This window comes from Coloeus monedula (genome assembly GCF_965178545.1).
Source record: "Coloeus monedula genome assembly, chromosome: 4".
In the NCBI taxonomy this organism is placed as follows: domain Eukaryota; kingdom Metazoa; phylum Chordata; class Aves; order Passeriformes; family Corvidae; genus Coloeus; species Coloeus monedula.
In genome coordinates, this window is record NC_138784.1 from 5,483,918 (window position 1) to 5,502,701 (window position 18,784).

The 18,784-nt window shown below is 39.1% G+C and overlaps 1 protein-coding gene across 1 annotated transcript in view; it reads left to right on the forward strand.

Moving 5' to 3' along the window:
* The window catches only part of PIK3C2G (phosphatidylinositol-4-phosphate 3-kinase catalytic subunit type 2 gamma), a gene marked incomplete at both ends in the record, with an annotated part of 181,569 nt that overhangs the window by 117,772 nt on the left and 45,013 nt on the right, over positions 1 to 18,784 (forward strand). Inside the window, 2 exons of the mRNA XM_082280629.1 lie at positions 11,668 to 11,824; positions 15,520 to 15,629. Of these exons, the coding sequence (XP_082136755.1) occupies positions 11,668 to 11,824; positions 15,520 to 15,629 (267 nt within the window). The remainder of the gene's footprint in view (positions 1 to 11,667; positions 11,825 to 15,519; positions 15,630 to 18,784) is intronic.

Genomic DNA, 18,784 nt, shown 5'->3' on the forward strand with positions numbered 1-18,784 from the left:
AGCATTAATGAACTAGTGATACTGTATTAATGACTATTGTTCTTATGAGCTGTGTGCACCTTCATGAAATGTAACACTATTTGGAACACAGGGATATCACATCTTTACACATCACAAATTTTTGATTCTCTCAAAATTTGAAGCTCTCGGTGCTATTTGTGTCTACTCATTCCCACAGGGCAAGTCCTGAAACAGGTTTTGCCTCTGGTTTCTTTAACAGGTCTTATATTGTACTTTTATTTGAGTTCTTATTAGATTTTTTACTTGAGTTTTTTGCACTCCCAGAATATCATACTCTAAAATAATGTTGAAAAAACAGCAGCATAATGCTACCAAATCTAAGAATTATTAAGTGATGACCCTTGGGGAGGTTGTACAGTAGTTATTCTACATACATCTCTGAGGTTCTACAGGAGCTTTAAAGAATGCAGAGCATGATGCAAATCCCTATACTTGGGATTGACACACATACAAACGTTTTTGTGTGAGTATAAAATGAAATCTGTGCAGATCAATGAAGGCTTACACGAAGGGAGTAAGTGTTTAAAGCAATCATTCCTTACAGAACTTCGCAAGCTGACTGCCACAGTTGTCCATTTCCTGTTCTCAGGGAGTGCTTTTTGCCATCACAAAAACCTAATTCCTCATAAAATTTCCTGAGGATAGGTCCTCTGCAGTATCCTGCATGTGGAGTCCTTCTGATGGAAGTGCAATGCAAGGAGTGCTTTGGCAGCTCAGGGACTCACACGTGGGCTGCAGCTCTTTCTGTCACATCCAATATGAGTCGTCAGAGAACCTTTCGAAGCTGACATGATTCATCCAGTCATGCTCACTTTTGCATTCCTGATCAGATAAGACCTTAAAAGGGAATTAGTAAACTTTTCTGATTCCTGCCCTCATCTTTAAATGATATCCAATAAATCTGCTCGGTTTTGATTCCAAATCAAAAATCAGGTCTTCTTGATTTGAGGGAAGAGGAATCAGGAACTTTCTCTCTACATGTGCCTTCACAGTGAAGTAAATACTTTAAATAGTACTAATAACTTGTCTTTCCTTGGATCTAGAGCTAATATTTCAGAACTGTTGGAGGGAGACTTATGATGTATCTAACCAATAGCATAATAAAAGAGCTTAGCAGAAGAATTGTTCCCAAAGTCCCATAGGGAACTTTCCTACTGAACCATGAGATTCCATTATCTCTTCTTTCTGTTGTTTTTTTTTTTTTTTAAATATCACACTGAATGACATATTTTATTAGCAGTAATAAAATGCTCCTTTCATCCTCTAACCCAGCCTCCACTTTTGACCCTGCATTCCCTAAAACAGGCAAGTCTGCAGGTACACTTCAAACTGTATGAAGAAATATTTTTTGCTTAATTTCTTCATATAACTGTCTTATTCTTCATCTATTGAGTGTCCTGTGGTAATCATCTTAGACCCACTCCAACTTAAATAGGTGTAATGTTATCCAGATAATCATCCAGGACTAAATCAGTCACCCAGTGGTTTGGAAGAAGGAGTCTGGCTCATGGTTGTACCTGCCATGCTTCCCTTGCCTTTGTTTCCTTCCTTTCGGTTCTGACCAGCTCCTTTTGAACATTCCTTCCTCAGTGAATTAAGCAGTAAGAGATTTATTTAAATCCTGTGCTAACTCAACTAATCCAAAATTCAGCAGTCATATCCTCCCCACTTCCAGCACTGTCATCTATAATTTTTCAGTCAGTGTTGTGGAGTGTGAGACTTGGTGGCAAGACATGAAGTAGTGCAGCTCATGGCACACTCTAAATCCACCTTTTGATGACATCAGTGTCCATTCTTTTCTTTAAATATCCAGTCATCCTGATTACATCCAGCACTCACTGGCCTTTTCTTTTCCCTGATCTGAATCACAGAGACCCTCTTGTCTCTTTGCCAAACTAATCCTGGATCTTGGCATGGTTTTCCCAGAATTTAAATCTGCTAAGCTGGTTTTCTTCTACAAAGTTAATTACTAGAGGCAGCCTAAGTATTCCATTGGGAAATTCCAGTTATTAGGGAAGTTTCAAAAATATGGGAAAATTATGTTTCCCACATTTTCTTCCTAGGTTGGTGTTTTATTATACTGAGAAGTATTTCAGAATATCTGAGTATATAGAAACATAGAAGTGCCTCTTTTTATTTTTAAAGTTACACATTTCGAGTGTTAATAACCTAAAATATGTGTTACTGTCTCACTAGAAGTGTTTATTAAAAAAAAAAAGCTTTCATTTCAAGTATTTCTAAAACAGAAATGTTGGCATGTGGACATGGAAAAATAAGTTGTATCTGCATTTTTTGACTGTATTGTACCTACATTTGTTCTCTTTTTCTAAAAAGAAGAAAAAAGAGGAAGAAGGAAGAATTTGAGAATTACACATTTTACTTTTTTTTTTTTACCCTTTAAAAATTTTATTTATATTACTCATATAGAGTCTAAAACTTGAAAGTAAAACTTAAAAGTATAATCACTTTTTGTGTTCTAAATTTGTGCATGAAAACTTGAATCAACCTGTATTAGATGTTGAAAGATTTCATTAGGAATTTTCAGTATGTCTCATTATGAATTCATACTCTGCAGTTTGTATTTATTTTTCTGACATGATGGATCTAGGTTTATTCGTTTCTGTGAAATGGTAACTCCTAATTCTTTGCCACTACTCACTTTCAGCACTTCCTGCATGCTACCCTCCAAAAATCTCTGACTGAAACCCTGGAAAGGTTTAATTTCATTATTTAAAGCACCTTAGTAGCCCAAATGATCTTAGTAAGATTATACGGATGTTTAAAGACTGTCATACACATAAAGCATAAAAGGGGAAATGCTCATAAAGACCTGTAGGTGAAAGATTGTCATCTCCAAGGTGACAAGGCCTAAAAGGGCTTGAATTTATCAGGGAAGAAGTCCATCACTTTTGGAAGTCAGGTGCCTCTTGTTGCCCCAAATTGAACAGCAAAAGCACAAGCTGAGTCTGAGAACACATGAAGAGCACAAACTGCAGTCAGGGGGTTCAGATGCACTTCTGTTGTCTTTGTTTGCCCTGAGGAGCAGGGGTTTATTCTTGCTGGCCTGGTGCTTTCTCTAATTATTGAACCTGGATCACAGTTTTCCCTTTTTCATTGTTTTTTGGGTTTTTTGTTTGGTTGGTTGGTTTTGGTTTTTGTTTTTTTTGCAGTAATAACCTCTTGTGGAGGGAAATCAGCTAAACCTTCTTGAAATCAGAGTGAATTATGTTCACTGTCCACTTTGTACCTGCAGGGTTTTAGTTATCCTTTTCCAAATACTCAGTTAAGGGAGGGACTGTTTTTCCCATGGAGTGTCTGCGTGGATTTGACCGTGTCCAGTTCTGCTCATGCAAGAGCCTTGTTCTGCTGAACTGAGTTTCCTGGAACCCAGCTCTTGTCTGCTGCAACTCTCAGTATCTTTCTTGGCTTTTCCTTCACTCCTAGGGTGGCATAAAATGCTTTTCTGACTTCACTTTCTTGAAGGAGTTATCATGTATTCCTGTTAACAATCATGTGGGCCGGAGAAGTTGCCTGATGCTTCCAGAGCCATCAGCAGAATTCCCTCTGCTTTAGGAGATTGGCTACACATGAGGTATTTAAGTCACTTCCTATCAAGTTCCCCTCCTCTCTCCTTTTCCCTACCTCTCATTCCATTAGCCACCCTGTGATTTTTTGTAGGATATGGCTCTAGAGATGGGAAGTTTAACAATAAAACAGAAATAAAAGGGGGAAAAGACATCATGGTCACTGTCCATTTTGATTGTGGTTTTATTTGTTATCCTTTTCAAAGTGTAACTGTTTATAGAGATGTGTATTTTCTCTTCCCTGCTCCCATCAGAAACATTGCATTTTATCATGCCTTTCTCTGAAAGCTTTCTGTACACACGTTTTTATGTTCGAGGGAGCTGTTCTCACACGCATTCAGATGTACATTTATATTCAGGGGAAGCTGTTCTCATACACAGTCAAGTATACATCAAGCATTTTTAAATTAATCTCTGTTTCTTAGTCTTCTATTTTTTTTTTTTTTTTTTGCTTGTTCTGCACACTACGCCTTTGTCCTTCATCCTTAACTGGAAAGCATACTGATATATTTAATTCATGTAGGATTTCATCCCCTGCCCCAAGGAATTTATTTGCAATTCAATTTCTTCATCACTGGTTTATTTCTCTATTTTGCCTGGTGATATACAAATGCCCTGCAGCCATCTATTACTGTGTTTTCTAAATATCCATCTCATACTGAAAAGACCTGTTAGTTGAATATTCCATGGGTAGGGCATATAACCCTACTTGTTCTGTTTCTTTTAAGGCACATTTTAGGTCTTAGTTTTAGAATCTTTTCAACTGCTGAGGGTCAGTCAGGACACAAAAAGCAATTGTCCAACAATCTCTGTTAACAAGAGGAATTACTCCAATCTCCTTGTGAATTAACTCTCAAGTGGTTTATCAATAGGGCTAGTAATAAACTCTAACAAACACAGAAAATCTGATAGTCTTACAAAATGGTGTAAGGCATCAGGAATGCTGCACTGAGCACTGTCAGATATAGGTATTGAACGTGAAGTGTAGAAAGGATTTAACTCCACCTCGATGTTGTTTTGCAGTCTGTCTGCTGGTGACTGAGCGCAGGCTGCTTTGTCTGTGGCTGTTGGAATAGAGAAGCCCAGCTCAGCTCAGGAGGGGCCTTACCTGGACACAGGGGTGCTTCCTAACCACTCAGTGGTTGCAACAGGACAATGTCTGAAACCATTCAAGACAAGTGTGTTCCTAAAGCAGAGCAGATCTTCTTTCAGGGAGGATCTTCCTAGGAATCTTCCAAAGTACACCATCAGCTAACTGCACGGAGTGGTTGAAGTGCTGTGACATAAGTGAATAAATTCTGTGCTCGGGCTGCGGCAGAACTAGAGCTCACAGCAGAGGCTGGGCACTGCAGCCAGAGTGAAATCCATCCACAGGTGCCTCCAGCTAGTTTCTGTGTTCCCATTATGAGTCTTGCCAAGTTCCTTGTTCCATGGGAGGGTTCCAAATGGGTCCCTGTGGCAGCACACTGCAAACGCTGGGTCTATCCTAGGAACTGTAACCGTGCCTAAGCTCAGCTTAGACAGTCCTGTTACCTGCACTGTCAGCACAGTAATCCTAGGGGACCAGGTGTGATCAAACCTCCATGATTTACCCACACACGAGCTTCAATTGGCCCACAATGAAAGAGATTTTTGTTAAGTGACATTCCCTTGCACTTTGTGCAGGCAAAGGGGCACAAGTGAGTAGCTACTCTGACTCAGTTTAGAGGGGAAAACTCGATGTTAACAGAATGGTGAATCAGAGCCCTTACCTTAGGAGAGGATTACAGCTTGTTTTCCACTAGATCCATTAAACATGATTAAATCTCGATGCAACCAATTCAGTTACTGACAGGAACACAAAAATCTTTCAGAATAGGACAAGACAGTGTGTGAAATGCTTCTTTTATGGCTGATCAAAATAGTGAGTATGCTCAACACAGTGATTTTACTGATGAGCTAACACTGAGGCTGTAATAGTAAAAAAGAATATTAGCAAACGATATACATAAAAGAAGAACTAACTTAATGAATAAATAAGACTGTAATAGTTTAAGAACTATCCTCATCTACCTAAGGAATTCAGGAGATTCTTTCTAGCTTAATGTTTCTGCCTCTGAAGGTAGATGTTAATATAAGAAATACCGTGGGTAAAAATACAATCAGAAATGAGACTTCAGATGTGTAGTTTGAAGTCTTTTCTTGCAGTAGATATCTCAAGCAGCAGCAGAAATGGCACAATATAGAGTGAAAACCATGTTACCTGGTATAGGCCTGGTCATTTAGTCAAATAATGTAGGTAAAAATTATTAGATGCAATGTTTGAATGTCCAGGACGTAGTTTACTCAAGCCAAGGATGCTCAGGACATTCAGAAATCTTTCTCTGTTATGGGAATGAGGTCAGAACTAAATTCAGACCAGTTTATCCAAGGCTGTGTCCAGCTAAATCTTAAAACCTCCCAGGATAATCTTCCAAGGCAACCTGTTTCAATATTTACTTTTCCTCATAGTGAAGGGATTTTGTTTTAATTCTTTTTTTCTTATGGCAAGTCAGAACTTCAGCTGTTTCAGTTTTCTCTCTTATTCATGTCTGGATCCATCTGTGTTAGAGCCTCTTGCAGAGAAAAAAAAATCCCCTTTGGCCTCTTGGAAAACTTTCATCTCCTGAGTAAACAAGCCCACGTTCCTAAGCCTCTCCTCACAGGCAAGTGCCACCAACATCATGGTGGCACTGCTGACTTACTCCAGTTCTGTGACTTCTTTCAAGTTTTGGCAGGGTGTGAGCTAATGAATACTAAGTGGAACATCTTTATATATGGCATCTTTCAGTATTTTCATTAGTAACCAGCATGATGGGATAGAGAATGTGTTTGTTCGTTTTTTGGTAGAGGCCCTTTGTACGAGGTTTTGGTTGTGGTGAAAGTTTGGATGAGCAGTTTTTTAGAAAGGGATCTGGGAGTTTTACCACAGCCAAATATGAGTTGATGATAAGATATTGGTTAGAAAAGCTTGAAATTTGAAGTAATTCTTTTGTTTCACCTTGCACCGGGAAAAGTTCACCTGGAATATTTTTAACATTTTACATTCAGAAAGATGGAGATAAGGAGCCCAGAGACATTACAAGGAGTCCAGAAAAAGGCAATTAAAATCATCGGACATCCAAAATACAAGACTTGTGAGAAAAAGTGGAAGCAGTTGTCTACAGAAGATTGAGGAAAGACAGAGTAATAGTCTGCAAATGCTTTAGGGGCTGCTGTAAAGAAGATGGGATCTTCAAGTTCTGTTAGGAAAGAGCAAGAATTAATAAGATGAAAGCACAGCAAGATTTAGATGAGGCATTAGGGAAAAAAATGCTGTGAGGGGACATCCTAGAACAGAAATTTGATAGGGAGGTTGGAGAAGAACTCTATCATAAAAATCTTTGAGAATAGGCGAAATAAGAATGCCAGAAGGATCTTTATGGTCTTGTCCTGATAAGAAGAAAAATGGAGTATGTCTTGTGGTCCAGGCATATTTCATGTTTGCTGGAGATGAATTGTGTTGTGCGGTTTTTTCCTGTTTCATTATTTAATATTTAAAAGGAGTGCCATTGCTTATGGGTTTTTACTGTCTACAAATGTATATGATTACTGTGATTAAATATTTTCACTTGGCTTTAGAGAAATAAGCACTCATGTTCATTTTTTTCGTGTTCTTCAATAAGGTTTTGGCTTTTGCTGCAAAGGATGTCAGCAGTCAAGTACTCCCTAAAAGCTTTTTCCTATTTTATTGGATACATCTAAATTCCCCACAGTCATGCTGAATATTATCAGTCACTCTCGACTCAGCCAAAATGGTTTTAAAGCAGTCAGGGAATGTAAGAGGGTTTTTGCTGTTGAGCAGCTGATTTTTAAATTGCAAAGAGTTCTATGTGGTTTCTCACACACTGTCCATGTGAAAACTTGGACTACAATGGGTTTGATCTCACTGCATTAATGTGTGTGACTTGCACTTTCACCTAAGTGCACTATTGGGAAGTTTAGACTGGATCAGAGCAAAGGTCATTTGTTGCTGGTTATCTCATATGCTTTTCCTACTTAATATAAAAAGAAGTCTGTGTATCATTCCTAAATGTTCTGTACCGTGAGATTCAGAGTAGGAAAAACTGAAACCATTGTTGACCTTACAAGCTTTGTTAATCAGCTTACATTTAGTGTTTCATAACAAATCCTGACGCTCTTTCTGGTTTTCTAGGAATTCAGCATAATCCTAGCCCACAGTGAATTCCCAGTAGATGTTCCCATCACCTCAGACCACGTTTATTATTGCATGATAAGCTCTTCATTTGCTTGAGGTTTCCTTTCTTTCTTCCCTCTCATGATTTATCATCCAAACATTTGTAATCTCCAGAGGAACTGCAAAACACGTTCCCATGAAAATCTTAAATCTCTAAAAGCAAAAAACAAAAAAAAGAATAAACCCCTCATAAAGTAGCCTTGTTTCTCACTGAATGGCTTGTGTAAACTCTTTTGTCACAGCCACAGTAAAGTATAGGTCTTTAAAGTCCAGGACTGCAATCAGACTCTGTCATAAACAAGAGTATTGCCTTTTTGACTGATTTCTACTATAAAACCAAAGAGTTCATTAATCTCATCTAGGGCTTTAGTGGGGGAAAAAGAAAAAAGGAAAGAAAAGAGTAGGCAAGCTGTGGAAAGGGAGCTTTAATGATTTTGGGAGGTTTATTGGCTGTACATCTTTGGTCAATCTCAAGCCACACTAGTTCTCTCAGGGAGGCTTTTCTTTTCTAAAAATAATGGTACCAGACATCATAATTACACAATCGAGGTCATTCAACAATGCTTCAATTCCATATTTCTTTAGCACACCAGAAATAAAAAAAAAGGCTTTTGTTCTACAGAGATACGGTAAAAGGCTTTTACTTGGAGGTACTTCATCATACCAGTTTTTCTAAACAGATACCAGGCATTTCTTCAATTTGATGGAGGCAGCAAGTTGTATCAATACAGATTTTGGGCCAGGGGGCTCTTCCCATTGGCTGTGACACAGTCATTGGTCACCAAATATCTTATGCATATAAAGTGTTACAGGCCTTGGCTGATCTTGAGGGTGTTCTGGGGTAAGAAGTATTTGATGTTTGGAACTTTAAGATAAGTTCATGTGAGCAAGCTGTGTGATAGTTGTAGGTCCAAATGAAAGCTGTTCTTACCAGGCCTTTGGATGCATTGCCTGCCTTCTGAATAAGTGCCAGCATGGAATGGGATCGTGGCTATCTGCCCTGGAGAAGGCTGCCAGTCGGAGATGTCCTGGTTTAAATTCAGAAACGCAGCCTGTGCCCCAGGGTGAGGTTCATTTGCACGGGGCGTGGTACATGCAACAACAGGGCACACATTGCTTTTGTCCTTCTGGAGGCTAAAACAGCCTCTGTTGTTTGCTGATGTAAATTTTACCACCATGATGGACGGTGACTGGACTTGGCTGTTTGTCATTTTGCTGGACAGTTTTCCCTTCTACATTCTTATTTTCCAAAGGAGTTTGTGAAAGCAGCAAGGAACATTTTGCATCTATGCACAGACATTCACCCTGTCAATTGGTTTTTCAGAATCCTTTGTGTTCTGTTTAGTGAGTAAGCATCTCCTCCCACTGAAACTTTATTTTATAATGCTATTGTGAGAAATGGCTGTGTTGTTCCTTCTAGTGGGTCTTGTTTCTCATATTCTAAATTGGCTTTATGTGAGGGGGTTTTTTTATTTTTTTTAATTTACATTGCCAAGTGTTCCCTTTGTGAACAGCCAGCTTACTTACTGGAGCCTCAGCATCCAGGGGTTGCAGGGTTTCCCTCGTGGGAGAGGCTCTAATAACAAAAGACCTTACACAGAACAGAGGAAGTCAAATTCCTACACCATATTTTGCAGGTTGACAAGGGAGGACTGGCCTAACACCCTAAAACATACTCACAAAAGATACCAAGAAATTTAAGAACCTTGTAAAACTGCTTTCAGTTGTCTTAGCAGTCAAATTAATCTATAAATAATGTAAATACTAAAATATCCGTTTTGTGTTCACATAGATCCTTTAGTGACAACAGTAAGAGAATTGATTAATGTTGCAGTCTTTACATTATGGAAAAGTTGGCCCATGGCCCAACACAGCAGTGTTAAATACCATATTTCTTCCAGTAAAGTAATTTCTGATTGCAGGATCTATTTTCAGCTCCAGTAGCTCAATGTGGGAGACTTGGACTAGCTCAGAAAGGGCTGTGTTTTCATAGTGAAATTGTGTCTCTTGATGCAGTTGGACATCAGAAATCAAATATGAACTCTGAACAAAATGCCTCATATTTATAGCAGTAGTTTTGACTCGGAATATTTTAGCCCAAGAACAAATTTGGAGTTAAGACATTCTTGAGATGCTAAAATGCTTTCAGATCAGGATTTAGATTGGCCTTCTGCCCACATATACATCAAGATGTTAACGTTGCTAATTTTCTCTGTCTCTTTTCTATGGGCTTCAACCAATTGAATTGCATTATTCTAATTGTATCAATTTATTTAATACTTAATGTCTATTTTAAATACCACTGATGAAAAGTAAGCTAGAAGGTAAATGAATGAATGAGTGAAAGAAGGTTCTGGGAAAACCTGGACTCTCAGACATCAGTAGTAGACGCAAGTTTGTAAATCTTGGAGATCTACAGCACAAAACTATACGATAACTGTGTAACAGTCACACTTTAATATAACCCTCACTCTGTTAACTCCCATCTTCATCACACAGAAAACTGTGGAGGGAAAGAATTTCTGTTGAGGACCTTCATCATGCCTAGTACTACCTTGCTGAAATTCAGTAATATGTTTTTTTAAAACCCCACCCTAATGGCCTGGACTGCTTGGAGGTGAATGACAACCATGGGAGGTCTGGATTCAAAGTTAGCTGCCATTTCCAAACATAAAAGTGGGACGGCCACCTGAGCAATTTTTGTGACTAAAACTTCCAGCTGTGCCTATAATCTCATGACAACTTGTTTTTCTTTCTGCAGTAATGTAAGGCAGGCACTTTTATGGGAAGATGAGGAAAACTCCCAGGAGAGCTCATCTTTCTCATTTATGAATGCATCAGGAAGCAATGGGTTGATTCAGCCCATGTTTGAGATTTTGGCAAGAAATAGACTTCCTAAAATTTGTTTCTGCATTTGAACTTACCAAGAACATTGAGTTTATTTAAATTTATTTTGAATTAGGGGTTAACACACAGTGTATATTGCCTTGGAATAGAGCCCTCTAATCTGTTTACATGGCTCTGTGTACACAGTTGTGATGAGTAAATCACTGCAGTAGGTTTTTCTGTGTGAGGATGCAGTTTATCAGGCCTTTCTCAAACTATTGAATGATAGGATTGTTAGGAGAAGCCTGGCTAATCTGTTTTCTTCTGCAATAGCATGCCATAGCCACAAACTCTGCTAGTGATAAGAAAAAAAGGCAAGCCGTGTTGTCAGATTCTGCACCTCATTTACCCAAGGGTGAACACAGAGCAACTGTAGAGAAAACAAGACAATGTATTTATATTCTGTTTTAACTTCAGTCAGAAACAACTCTTCAGGATGGTGTATATTTAATGGTAGCATCATACCTTGGGGGTTTGTAGTTGTTGTTGGATTGTGGAGGTGTAGGGTTTTTTCTTAAATTCCCTTCTTGCCTAGTAGAGAGTTGATATTTATAACCCACCCTCTTTGAGAACAACTTTTAAATATTTCAATACCAAGGGAGAACTTGTTTCCAGATTCACTTTCAGGCTGGAGTCAAGAAATTAAAGCAATGAGAGTTTAAAAAGAAAAGCAAAGAAGAGCCAGAAGAAAACATTTGTTCAGTCGTTGGATTTCTCACTAGGAAACTCTTTCTGTAAAATCTCACTCTGCCCCAATTAGTCAGAGCAATAGAGATTTTCACACTGAGAAAGGGAGAGATGGAATAATGAGGAAGGTAATACTGAAAAACACAAATGTGAATAATGAGTTACAAATATTAACTGTCCTGCATGATTAGCTATTTTCAGTGAAATTTCTCATGTAATTGCTCTCTTTTGCAGGGACCGAGCTCCCTTCATCTTCACATCAGAGATGGAGTATTTCATCACAGAGGGTGGAAAAAACCCACAGCGTTTTCACGAGTTTGTGGAGCTTTGTTGTCGAGCTTATAATATTGTCAGGAAACACAGCCAGCTACTCCTGAACCTGCTAGAGATGGTAAGAAGCTTGAGGATGAAACCAAAAATCATTTTCCTCTGGGATTCTCTTCCCTTTTACCACTTCTCTGCTGCCTCCAGTAGCACCCTGATTTGAAGATTGTCAGGTGCACAGTTGATAACGTTAGTGCTGCACTTCCTGTGCAAGGAAACTGCCCGCTTTCAGTACTGATTTCTGAGAAAAGGAAAACTAAGCTGCTTGCTGTTTTTCCATTTTATAATGCATTATTTTTTACAAAAGAGCAGAAAACTGCAAAAGAAGCTGGGTAAAAGTTTTACATTCAGGAACTTCACTCAGCCCTTTTCCTAGGTCTTCATTTACCATTCCTGTTTGTGTTTACAAGACGAAGTAAGGTAAATATTTCACAGGGTGGGTGATCTGACAGTACTTAGCAGCAGTGCACTACAACAATGCCTTTAGAATGGGGGTTGCACATTTCCACAGTCCCTTCTCAGGATGGCAAGCATAGGAACGAAAGAGAACTGCCCATATTGACACAGGTTTAAAAATTCTTTTGTATAGAGTTTTAAGAGCTCTAGGAGTTTTTATCTTTAAGTACTCCTACTAATTCATGTGCTATGGCAAATTCCATATCTGATTTATGCCTCTATTTACTTGTGTGCGAGAGGTTAATGATTTTCCCCTTCATGGGTACAAGGAGAATGTTACATTAAGTAATACTTGCTAAGATGCTTGGCTAAGATATCAATCCAAAATTTATATGCAGGGCCCCCATGACCTAGGAGAGTGGTCTGTGCCTGAAAAAGTCTTCGTGGCCTTATAAACAGAGCTCCTGCTGAGATTGGGGTACAGCCAAAATGTTGCTCAGTTAACACTACTTTATCATCTCCAACTTATGCAGTGGAGAAGGGCGAGAGAAATGGAAGGAATCTCTCATCTTGCCTCTTCCATCTTGTCCATGGATTCTCATGCAGTGATTCAGTGAGAGATTCCCTAATATGGAACAGGAAGGATTGCTCCAGATCCCTTGAGCTTGCTGCTAGGTAGTCACAAAGGTGCAACAAAACTGCATTCCCATCATAAAGCACAGTTTCACCCTGGAAGCAGTGCAGAGTGCAGTTGTAGGAGATCCTGTCCAAGTTAGAGAGCCTCTAGAAAGCTCAGGACCACCCCACTTCTCCCATCCACAGCAGTAATCCCTACATTTCTGAACAGGTTGCCTAAAACTGTGTGGTGCAAATAAAGCCCCATCTCCTGCCCATCTCCTTGTCCCCAGGGCAGTCCCTCTTTCTGCAAGCAGCAGAGATAATGATGTTAGATTACTCTGGGATAATAGAGCATGTTAGGAAAATGCTCCTAGCAAGAGCTCTGAAATAATGATCTCTGCCTGGCCGCAGCTCAGGTTTGTCTGCATTCAGGACATGCTGCATCTTTTGTTTCTGCTGATCTTGTAGCAGAGGTAATAGAGCTGAGCTAAAAGTCAGCATCCAGATTTGTCTTAATATTTGTCCATGGGCTGCAGCTCAGTCAGTTGTGTTGCACTTCATAATTGAAAAATGGCTGGCAGCACACTCACACCCCGTCGACGAGCTCTTCATAGCAAAAGGAATTAAACAAACAAGACCAGTTTGGGAACGCCTTGATTTTGCCAGTAATGTTTGGAAAGGTGAGTCTGTTTCTGCACTTGAAGTGGGATGTTGGTCAGAAACTGTAAACATCAAAATACTTCAGTTCCATGGGCCATTTCTGGAAAAAATAAGTAGACTGTGAACTTCCACTTTGAATTCATTTCCATACAGAATTTCAGATGTCATCATGGAGGGATAAGATTAACTAACCACTGCTTATTTGTACCAGTGACAGTCTAAGATTTCTCTCACTGTTTGGAAATCTGTATCATTAATCTTTAATTCTACTCCCGTGTTCTGTTTTCTCAGATGCTTAACAATAAGACTGTTTCTAAAAAATGTAATACCTCACAGAATAGTAAACTGTACCCTTGGTGACCAGTGACAATTGGTGGTTTCCAGCAAACATGATTATGAACAAATTGAGGGATTTTTGGCCCAGTTTGGGAATTAATGTTATTTCTTGGTGGTGAGCAGCATGTTTCTAAAGCTATACTGACATTTGCTACTGGGAGTAAGAAATAATCCATGAAGTTTCCATCACTTTCAAAAACAGAAACATCTGTGGGAGACCCAAGAGTCTGCTGGCTGAGTTCAGCTGTGTAAATGCCTGTAGTTCACCACCTTTTCTCTCATTAAAGATTTGATGTGAACTATTATAAAGGGGGTGATGGCAGGACACAAACACCTTCTGACTAGTTTAAAGAAATGCAAACTCCATTATGTTATAAAGATTTTTTCATATAGAAAATTATTAAAAGGATCTTAGGGATGATGCTAGAGAGCAAGTAATTAATCCACTTGCCTCCACTGTGATCAGAAATTTCAAGGGGGCAGGAGTTGTTATCATCTTTTATAAATGGGATGAAGGTATATTGATAAACAGCACTGAACGTCCTTCAGTGCTGGATATTGTTATTGTCCCTGCTGTCAACTCACTTTAATTCACTTCATTGAGCTTTCTGCCTCTCTGTTCCTTGCCAGCCAAAACTCTATGTAGACAGCAATCTAACTGTCCAGTGGTATCTTAGAGCAGGGCTGAGCAAAATGTCAAAAAGAAAATGTAGAAATATTGAGAATTTTTGAAGAAATAACCTTAAAATAAAATCAGTGCTTCCTTTTTTCTTTGCTGTTACTTGAAAAACTCAGTGGGTCTTTCTGAGATAGACATAAATATCAATGAAGAATACACAGCAGTGACTGCAAATTCAGATACATTTCCTTCTGAGCACTGTGAAGGAGTAATGTTTTTCTGCATTACACACAATAAAAAGCATCACTCCCAACTTGCTGTGATTGTTGAGGAAAAATCAGTAAGTTTTGAAGTGAGGAAATGTTGTTGTTGTTGTTGACATTTGAAAATGCCTGAAGAGACCTGTGTGGGCAATTGGACACAGTCAGCTGTCTAATCTCAGGTTTTTACTTTGCAGTGGGAATATTGGCACTATTTGTTTTTCTAATCTAATCTGGCCAACTAACTAGAACAGTTGTGCTCCTCATCGACGGACAGCGATACCTCCTCCAGAGGGCAGTTCTCTCTGCCCACCTCAGGGCTCCTGCCATGAATCAGTGTCTGAAGAACCTTTTCTCCTCCTCTGACTGTAAAGGGAGTGAATCTGTGATCCCTTTGCAGGAGGAGTCCAGAGTAGTGATGGTGGAACTGGGAGTTACAAATGAGAGGGTGACGTTGCGCTAAATTGAATTAGGGCTAAGACAACACTGTGAGCACAACAGAAATGTGGTTACTACTGTTCAGGTGGCTGAATTTGGTCACCTTCCCTTTATCACCATTAGAAGGCTCTGAAGGAGGCTTAGCAATGCACACCTTGAAGGTGTGGTATCTGAAGAGAAAATGAATAACTAAAATGGATCGTTGATTCTGACCCATGCCCCTTTCAGGTGCCTCGGTGTGAAGGTTTACAATGCAATATATTCACTTTATTATTCCAGGCATTGCTCTAGCATCAGAACCACTTTTCAGATCAGCAAAACTGTTTTACAAGATGTTTTGGTGTAAAACCTTTCTTTTCTCACTTAGGTCCATTTCATTTAAATTTCTTTTCAGTAGAACAGTGGACTAATGACCTAACATTTCTTTACTTTTAGATGCTGCATGCAGGATTGCCTGAGCTAAACAGCATCCAGGATCTGAAATATGTGTACGATAACCTCCGTCCTCAGGACTCAGATCTCCAGGCTACAAGCTACTTTACAAGGTAAAACCAAAATATAATCCAGAAACCTTGTCTTCTTCAGGCATGATGCAATTTTTCTCTTGTGTTAAGAAGGTGTAATCAGGGAAATCACACAAAAGAATAATTTGTCTTCACAGGTTTACTTTTAAAAAGTCATTCCTTATGCATGTTATAACGAATTTCCTCTAATTTCTGGAAGAAACAGTTGTGCATTTGTGGTACACTTGAGTCACTTACTCAGCACCTGGAGATTTCTTAGGCTTTCATGGCAAAACCATCCTGATTTGTATCTAGTTGGGTTTTCTCTCTGTTTTTAAATGCAGCAGCTATATGTAAATGGATTTGGGCTGCTTAAAGAGGTTCAGCTTGTCAATGGTCTGAATGAGAGCCTTCAATTTCTGCACTTTATTCCTTTTTCTCTTCCCCTTTTGACCTTCTGTGTTGCCTCAGAGAAGTTACTTTCCCTTTGCTAGTTGTAGAGTCTCCATCTGCAAAACAGTGCTGATTCTTGCTTTTAAACAACTAAGAGATCAATCACAGAAAAGCCTTGTGAGTGAATATTCATTTAAACATTTAAAGCTTCATTTCTGTTAGGATGATGAAACATTTCACCTGTTTGTGATAATAACTGGGGATTAGTGATGAGGAGCTGCAGCTGATGTGCATAAAGTCAGTCTAAAGCCCTCAGTCGTGATCTTTCAGGTCAAGCCCCGGCATTACCTATAATTCCAGCTGTTGATGTGATGATGCTGTAGATGGAATGAGTGGAGACTTACCTGGGTCTGGAAACCTACTTTGTAATTCTAGGCACAGCATGAGACCAAATCTCCCTGTCAGAGTCTGCCCTGAGCAGCACCATCATTTCCCAAGGACTATGAATTTGTACGCCCTGGGCACCCTCTATCCGTGCAAAGCGACCCAGACTCTTCTGGCCTTGTGAAAGTTTTGGGAAATTAACATTTTGCTGTTTACGTGTCTAACTTTTGCTAGTTATGTGTACTAGAATCTGCTACAATCTGAGGAAACAAAGTTTGGAGAAGGCTGGGACAGAGAGAGACTTTAAGGATGACCTTTCATTGAAAAATAAAAAGGGATGAACTTGTCAAACAAAATTATTGTTCCATGACTCTACACACAGCATAGCACTGAGTTCCTTCTCCTGCAACGCTTGTTTTTTTCATATTCTTTCACTATTGCCTCTTAGCAAGACTGTTATATTTTAAAATTTAATTACAGCTTCACATTTACCATCAACTCCTACCTTATCCTTTTCTTTAAAATTTCACATATTCCCAAATTACAGACTTATATTTACACTTCAAATAGGAAACATGCCATTTCTAATTAAAGTCTTGATTCTGTCAAATAGTTTGGGTGGTTGTGTCTGTCTCTCATGGGTAAAATACCCAGGTCGTTTAGTTAGTGGAAAAGGGCTGGGATATACAAAACAAGCAGGGGAATCTGAGTCTTTAGAGTGAAAATTGCATCAGTATCATGCAAGGCTCAGAGCTGGTACCCCTCTGGAGGTGGAAAGGATCAGTTTTCAGCTGGGTCAGTTATGGTTAGGGTTGCAGCCTTGCTTAGCTGGAAGGATGAAGACTTGGTTCAGGACAGAGCTGTATCTCCACGCTCTTTCTTTTGAGGGCTAGGGACTTCAGAGTGGGAATTCACCTGCAGTCTTCCTCAGCCAAAGCATGTGGAATAAGGCCAACACTGTTTTGGAAGAAGAGCTGGTGTGCTTTGTTGCCTGGTAGAGGTTTGTGTTAGGCTTAGGAAATCCTGTTCAGCTCACAGAGACTATAGGTAGGACTCAGAGACCAGCATGTCCTTCTTCCCCTTAGATTTCTTCTTAGGGATGGTGTAAAGGAAATGAAGGCTGTCAGAGAGGAAGTTCCACTCAGTTCTTGCACACCAACAAAGCAGTTGTGCTGTGGGCTCTGTTATTTGAAACTGCATTTTCTCCTAAAATGCGTTCTGCGAACTCAGAGCTGTTGTTCCAATTTCCTTCAAATGCTGAAGGTTTGTCATTGTCCATGGAGATCATTACATCACGTAGAAGGGACAGATATTGCTAGAGTGCATATTTTATTCATTAATATTCTTAGGATGTGTTTTTATTATATATGCTCATTTGCAAGAAGAAAATCCCTTTACATTAGTTCATGAATTTCCATGGATCTAATTTCTTTTGGAGCTTTTTTTCTCCTTTATTCTAATTTCTATTCATTTGAACATTATTTGTGGTGATTAAAAAAATTTATTAGCATTTCAGCATATTTGAACAAGGGGAGAATATCAGGCCTCATGTCTAGTAGGATTTTACTTTGGAAATTGTATCCAGGAACTTTTCAAAATGAAGACTTTGGCATGGCCTGATACTCGGATCTATGCAGAGACTGTGCCTCTGCAAAAACACTTTCCAACCTGGCTTTGGGAATGTTAATATATTGAGATTTTTGTGAGCTTTGTGCTATCTACATCATCTTTATTCCTTATGTCCTTGTTATACCAAATATTGATATGAGAAAAAAATCCAGTTACATACTTTTCATGGTCAATCTCCAGCTTGTTCCTGTATCTATTTTTCAAGCTGCCCTTAGAAAGACAAGGAAATTGGAAGTTCTGATTATTAGCACAACTTCTGGTAGTTCTCAAATCCCTCACAATTTGTAGCTCCTTTTTCTCCATAATTGCTTCCAAAAACACTTCACTGATTTTTGAAAGTTCTTTTCTAGACTAAGACTGCAGTCATCAGAATGTTAAACGTTGCCAACAGAAAGTTGTTTCTTGTTCTAAGTACAAGGTAGTTATTGTAATCTTTCAGATTCAATCATATAATATATCTACTGAAAATCCCAATCTGCTGCTAGTGGAAATAGGAGAACAGTATTTCCCTGTGTTTCTGTAGAAATGGGTTGCTTTTAGCAATTTTCTGAGTTTGGTTTAGCCATAACACTGACATTGGCCCTACTGTTGTTTAAAAACAACATGAAATGATGAATGATGTCACAAATACTCCTGGCAGAACAATGTTAATTTGTTCTTTGCCGTCACCTCTTTGGCCAGCAGAACAATTGTGTCGGAGTTTGGACTGTAAAGTACTGACCCCTTTCAGGCTCATAAAACATTCTGTGTTTTACTGAATTCCTTTGGTCTCATTCTTGATTTAAGTCATG